This window comes from Acanthisitta chloris, unplaced genomic scaffold, assembly GCF_000695815.1.
Source record: "Acanthisitta chloris isolate BGI_N310 unplaced genomic scaffold, ASM69581v1 Scaffold31618, whole genome shotgun sequence".
Classification (NCBI taxonomy): Eukaryota; Metazoa; Chordata; class Aves; order Passeriformes; family Acanthisittidae; genus Acanthisitta; species Acanthisitta chloris.
In genome coordinates this window covers 1,603-8,734 of record NW_008689144.1, presented here as the reverse complement: position 1 = coordinate 8,734, position 7,132 = coordinate 1,603, and the positions used below count along the sequence as shown (strand labels likewise).

The following is a 7,132-nucleotide window of genomic DNA, read 5'->3' as shown; positions in this document are numbered from 1 at the left end:
CCCTTTCTGCCTGGTGCTCTCCACCCATTCTGGCCCCAGGCCTGGAGCACTGCATGGGATTGTTATGGCCAAAGTGCAGGACCTGGTGCTTGAGTCTGAGGGGATTTAAAAAATGGCAGCAAGAGCCTCAGGATCTTTAGCTTTTTTGAATCATGAAGCTGAAGAGAGCATGGAAATGAATAAATGCACATCTATAAAGACCCTCAATGTATTAATAATGTGTCTTTACTACAGTTACCAAAACCACATGGGACAGAACACTCTAGGATGTATATATGCAGGAAAGTAGATTTTATGACCCTGATCTGGAGTGAAAAATTGACCTGTAAAATATAGTTCAATTAAAGTAGTTTTCTTTACAACTCAACACTGCTGCTCAGTGCTTTGTCAGCATAGGCCAGTCTATGTCAGAGAGTCAAATCCCGCTGACCTTTCTCAGACAGACATCTCACTATAATTCCTTACCAAGTTCCATAAGAAAATTAGTCCTTATTTTGTAACTGAGAGGCATCTAAATTGCTTCAAGATAGCTGTGGTAATCTAGAGACTAGAGGCAAGAGAAGCAGGCTTTGCACAGAGGTGTTTTAAGTACTGAAATTCTGTACAACAGAACTGTATTATAGGATAATAACTGCATCTATCTGCATTTAGCAAGTTTTGTATTTAAATACAGTAGAAAAATACATCAACAGCAGATAAACTTAGATAAACACTGTGCTTCTTCCATAAAGGTATGGGAAGTATAGCTGAAGAATTCCTCACACTGACTCTTCTGCATGTCCAAGGAACCACAAGATTTGGGTGAAGAAATGTGCCACAGTAAGACACATATTTGAAAGAGAACTGACATTTCTGGTTTCCTGGAAGGATAATCAACATCCAGCCCTTCTATCTCACCTCCACCTACAAAGCACTCACCTTTGCATACAGAAATGCTTCATCCACTGGGGATTTGCTGGCAAACATTGTCTCTGTGAAAGCCTGTGAAAAAGAAGGGTATTTCATTTGGGGAAGTGAGCAAGGAGCCTAAACTTGAGGAAAGTTCTGGATTTTTTTACCTGTTGTCTTTTGAGGAAGGCCTAAAATCAGCTGTCCCAGAGGGAGATGAAAGTGCAAAATGCTGTCAAGACTAGAACCAATTAAGCTCTGTTCCCCATTAAACTGTATTTAGGGGCTGATTGACTCTAGTTTCTGAAAAAAGGAATAGATTATTGAGGCTGATCCCACAGATTGGTATTTTACAAGCTGTCTCACCTATGGATTCCCTCAAATATAACAGGAGTGCCTTAAGCATCTTTTCCTTCAGAGAAGGACAAGCTCTGCCTCTCTTTTCTATTTGCCTATCTATTTTAATAATATTTACAAAAACATAATTGCATTTGAGGTATCTGCCAGATTTGTTTCAAACTGGTCAATGAGGTCAAAAGGTATTTGAAGGAGAAGGGGAAATCTGGGGACATATATAGGCAATGTCTTCACACAAATCCTGTTTCCTCAAAATAAACAGAACAGATGGGAAACAAAATGGTGTGGAGGAGCAGGGAGGAAGCTGGGAAGAGAGTGAAAAGGCTACTCCTGAATAGATACTGCTTTTAAACAAAGTCTAGCAGCTGCTGGCTTGTCTTCACTGGAGTTACAGTAACTGAAAGGGGCTGGTAGTCCAAGTAGTCTACCTTTTTCTCCATGCCATGTGGAGGGAGCCAAGCCCAGCCAGTGGCTGAGACACAGTAGCTCAGTACTAGATTAGACCAAGGCTAATCTTCTAACCCATGTCACCCCTTCAACAGAATGCACTGGTTCATTTGGAGACCCCCACACAACCCCATACCTCTGCTGTCACCCGTCCAGCTATCTTCATCCTTTCAATCTCTGCAGAGGATTTGATCAGTCGAAGGTTTTGCACCAGATGTCGGATGCCCTGGATGTGGTTTTTGCTCCGAGCTTTTACCTCAGCCAAGGGCTGCATGTAGTTAGAGTGCAGCTCTGTATGCACTGGTTTTGTCAAGTCATACCAAACAATGTTTGACTCACCTGGAATACAAAATAAAAGCTGACACAGAAGAAAATAAATGTAGAAGTGTCCTCTCCATACTGAACAAACTCACTCCTACTAAACTTGACCTGCTGCTATATTTGAGAAAAGTAATTTCCTCTGAATCTGCATTGACAGACCATATAGACACTTTCACTGTCACAGGATACTAGCAACCTCTTCAAAATCTGGAAGATTACCACTTCATAGCATGTAGATTTGACAAATCTCCATTTCTGGGCAAATAATGGGGTTGATGACCACTGCTGAATCTATGCATCTTGCACAGATCCATCCAGAGTTTGTGTGTCAAAGTGCAAGCTACGAATCCATCGCAATGCAGTGATGCACCTTCTCAATCCTTCTCTCCCTTAGCCTGTCCCCAACGAAGATGTCAGGCAACCCACATTTCTGCATGGAATCAGGGTTATTCTCAACTATGCTTCAGAACACTTTGGGGAACAACTGTTTATTTCAGCCATTCAGAGATGAATTTATTGAGGACAAAGACATCTAACCACGTGGAAATGTATATAGTACATCAGAGTTAGCACCCACATTCTTCCCACAGAACATCTTACATGGAAATGAGTGGAAAAGTCATGCTGAGTCACAGCTGATGCCCACCTAGGCCCTCCTTTTTAGGTGGCGATAACCATTAGCAGGTGCTTACAAAAAGGGTCTAAGAAACTGGGCATTTCTGAAAGAATATTTCCCTTAGTACATCCTCCTCATTGTTGGTTTCTTCATTTCAAGGCTGCATCTCCATAAGACTGATTTACTGCTTTTCATGGCCCTCTCCTTCATCATAACTTCTGACTCCATTTGACTTTTGACATTCCAAACCTTCCATGAATGATGTACAACTTAAAAGGTGCCAAAACCTGCCGTGTGGTCATTTCCTTCACTTTTCCCGTTGTTTTTACATACAAAACCAGCAACTAATTGTTCACTCATCCTCTTTGTGCTTCCATAACTGTGCATTTCGCATACCTTGCCTTCTGTTTTCTCTTTTTCAAACTCAGTGGGTCTGTCCATCATGAGTCTCACACATGCTTCATACTTTTGATCGTCCTTGTTGCCCTTTCAGTGACTTGTCTATTTACAATATATTCTTTCTAGAAACAAAATAACTAGATCCCAGGATGGTATTTAAAGACTCCACTATTCACTCTCTCGAGTTGCTTGATCCCCCAAGCACCTGCTCTTATTCTATTATCATAAATCTTCTTCATCTTCATGGAATCATAGAATTTAGGGATTGGAATGGACCTTATAAATCATCTAGTCCCAACCCCCTGCCCTGGGCAGGGACACCTCCTCACTAGATCAGGTTGCTCAAGGCTCCATCCAACCTGGCCTTGAACACTGCCAGGGTCGGGGCAGCCACAGCCTCCCTGGGCAAGCTGTGCCAGTGTCTCACCACCCTTACAGTAGAAAACTTTTTTCTCTGTTGAGATTACACAGTGATGTTAGATGCAGAAGAGTATTTCTAAAGGACATGAGAATCTGTATTTCAAGAGTTAAGTCATCATCTATAGAAAAAAAAAAGTGAGTGGCCTAACAACTTCCCTGTGTGGATCATTTTCCAAGTCTATTATGCATAAAATACCTTTCAGTTTTCTACACTGCATCTGCTTCTGGCTCTGTCAGCCAACAGATATGACTAAACCAGTAATATGGTCTACCTTATCCTGTTGCTTAACATTTCAGAGACGTGCACAGATGGCATTCACATGAATACACAAGAAATTCAGAGGGGAGAAAAAACCTATTATTTTCAAAACTACATTTCCATTGGTGACTCTCAACAAGCTAACAAGCCCTTCCAAGTGTCTTTGTCACAGCCATATCTCCTGCATCTCCCCAAGCTCATGCTATCCCTGAACTGATGTCACAGACCACATCCCAAACCCATACCATTCAGGCTCTGCAAACCACATCTCACCTCACTTCCCCACTATTTTTTGTTACCTTTCAACTTGGCCACCAAGTGCTTGAACTCCTCGATGGTGTAAGCTTCATCCACTCCTGTGAGAGCAATTGCCCCATCTGGGCCCGACCTGGGCCCGTCCCACAGCTCTCGCTTTGGATCTCTCTGGGGCACAAAAAGTATGGATTTGTGGGATGGCAGCGCTTTACCAGGAATGCTCTGCAGCACCAGGATGCTGTCAGGCTCCTGAAACCCACAGAGGTACAGGAAGTTAGTGTCCTGGTGGAAAATGTAGGGGATGTCATTGCTCATGTAGTACGTGGGGTTGGATAGCACAATCACTGTGTGGTCCAATCCATCCCAGCCATGGGCTTCCTTCTGGATCAACACCATCAGCTTGTGTCGGCGAAGAGCATATTCCACCTGTGACAATCCCGGAGTTACCTCTCCTACGGAAACAAAACAAATCAATCGGAGAAATTCCAGGCACTTGAGATATTTTACTAGTCACATGCCTGATTCCTGGCACAGCTTCACTGTAACCCCTCATAAGCCTTTCCCTGCTCTCTCATGCTCCTCTTCAGCTTTCATCCCTATAGCACATCCTCAATCTGCTTCTCCATCATGCAAAGACAGAAATTTATTTTAACCCATCTGGTTTTCTGTTATGTGTTTCTGTGCAGAGAGCAGAAATCACAAAACCTGGTAGATTTAGACAAACATCCAAACCAGATGGATGTTTGCAGAGAGATGTAAAAAAAAAGGGAGAAGGAGTGAGGCAAACTGAACTTCGACTGCTACAAACTGATGGGTTTTACAGCATCTGGACATTGAACACGTTTGCCTCCTGAGGTTGAGCATTAATTTTCTCAGATAAAGTTAGAATGCCTGTTCAAATATACACTAAGTCAACCCATAAAGTGACTAGTTCTAACCCATAAGGGGCAGATTTGAGTGTTACATATTCTGGAAGATGAGGCAGAAACACAGAAATTGCAGATTCTAACCAGTCACAAGATTCCAGGCAGAAAAAAACCACGGACTACAGGCTCCAGTTAAGAGAAGGATCTTCTCCAGGACAGAGGTAGCTCTTCTCAAAGTTAAATACTATATTCCTAATGACACTAACTAAACAGATGATCTCCTAGATGAAAATACACTTTAAACTGCTCCAGTCACAAAAGATATGAAATACAGCACTCAAGATACTCAGCAAAACCAGACTGAAGTTGAAAGGACAATCAACAACAGCTGAAGTATGTATTTTTAAAAATGTAAGACTTCCTAACTATCATCTAAATTAATACAAGAGCCTTAATCAGTACTTTGGTTAATACCCTCTTTTAACATAGATTGCATTTAGTACTGTTAACTTGCTACCTTCATCATCTTTTTTTCCTCTTTAATGCATTACACAGTGACAATTCTAGAAGAACTGAAATATGACTTGCAGTGTAAGAGGATTCTTGCATGAACGGGGTGGGAGGGGGAAGTTCTATCCAGAATGTTTATCCCTGACAACAGATTTAAAGAAAACTATCTATGTACATTTGTGTTAAATTTTATGCCTTTTTCAAAACCTTCATCCCTGTAACCAAGTAGGTGTAAAAGTCTATAGAAAACCCCCAAACAACAAAGAAACAAAGCCACCATATTTGTTTTACTCTGCAGATCTAGAAGTGAGGCAACAGAGAAACTGTTTTAATGCAACCTGATCTCACAATTCTGCAATGTTGTACTGCAGATTTCCTGCCATAGGGTGGAACATGGGAATCCCATTTGTGTTCTGACGGATCCTGTCCACCTGAGGCCTGAAGTTCTCTTTGCCTTAAAAGCATTTGCTTTTAGAAACAATAATTGCAATACAACAATGCCATGTTATTTTAAGGAAAATACTTCTCCTTTATTGCAAGGAAAATTACTATGGGCAGCTAGAATTCGCTTCCAGTGTTTCAGCTGGGAGGACTTTTCAAGAGTCAGCCTCATTTATTGTGAGCTGTCAGTGCCCTAAGCAACCTGATCTAATGCTGAAGTTAGCCCAGCTGTGACCACAGGGTAGACCTGCTAACTTTTGATGTTTTGTGCAATTATTCTACAATTATATATAGAAGCATATGGCTATATATTCATCTGTCCTGTTTACCCACCTATGGAAAAAGAACACAGAACAGAATGTTTTCCTGGACATGTTTTTTTTTAGATTTAATCATGGTCACCTCATACCTGCATGCTCGTTTTCATTCACCTCACAAAAAAGGACAACCTCAGCTTCTCCTTCACCACTGCTGTCTAATTTCACAGGCACAAGTCTCTCTTTCCTCACATGGAATGCTCCTCTGAAAGGGGCACATTCTTAAGACAATTGGTGTCCACCTATCAATGTCCCTCCCCAGTCTTTTCTGCATGGCACCTTTATGTTGTGCCTCACAAGACACTGGGTATGAAGCATTCTGGCAGTTCAGCTGGCACAAGAGACAGCCTCTTAATAAAAACCATTTGTATCTGCAGGACAACAAGCTCATGAAATGCCACTGTCACGAAAGATCTGCAGCAGCCAAGTAAGTGACCCTGAGCACTCCTTGAGGAAAAGGTAAAATGCTAACACGTGAAGCCTATTTTTGGCATTAGTATCATCTCAGACAAGGAAATTAGCTACTAAATATAATTATGGCCTAATGAAGGTAATCATAAACAGCTGAGGCCTCAGACACCTGTATGATGCAGCAAATCAATACACTGTCCTAGACACCTCAGGAAAACAGAGCTAAGAAAGAATACCAATGACCAGCTCATATAGGGCCTGAACCTAACCTGGCTTGAGAAGGTGTGGGTGTGTGAAGGGGCTGGGCTGGCCCAAATACCGGTTTGGAATCTTCTTCTGCTGGGCAGGCTGGATGGAAAATCTTCGGAGAGCACATGACTTGCACACTAGAGGAAGAGAAATGCAACATGTCATGGTAAAAAGACCTTTCCAGTTAGAAAACTGTGGAACTCTACTACAGTAGTCAGACTCTTAGTAGCATTCATTGACATATACAACACAAATATCCCTCCTTAGCATCTCGATTTGTTGTGTACCCCAATAGTTCATGAAACCATGTGCACATGACTCAACTAATGATCAAATATTCATAAAACAGATTGAAAGAAACCCAACAATCCAGCAA

At 41.8% G+C, this 7,132-nt stretch overlaps 1 protein-coding gene across 1 annotated transcript; it reads right to left on the bottom strand.

The window, feature by feature from the left end:
• Positions 1–918: 918 nt before the first annotated feature.
• On the bottom strand, positions 919–6,921 carry XPNPEP3 (X-prolyl aminopeptidase (aminopeptidase P) 3, putative; the record flags this gene model as incomplete). Its single annotated transcript, XM_009081318.1, has 4 exons — positions 6,777–6,921; positions 4,007–4,414; positions 1,829–2,031; positions 919–981 (listed from the first exon to the last, which is right to left on the bottom strand). Coding segments are annotated over exons 1-4 (819 nt in total), but the record flags the coding sequence as incomplete, so codon positions are not given.
• Between the last annotated feature and the right edge of the window lie 211 nt (positions 6,922–7,132).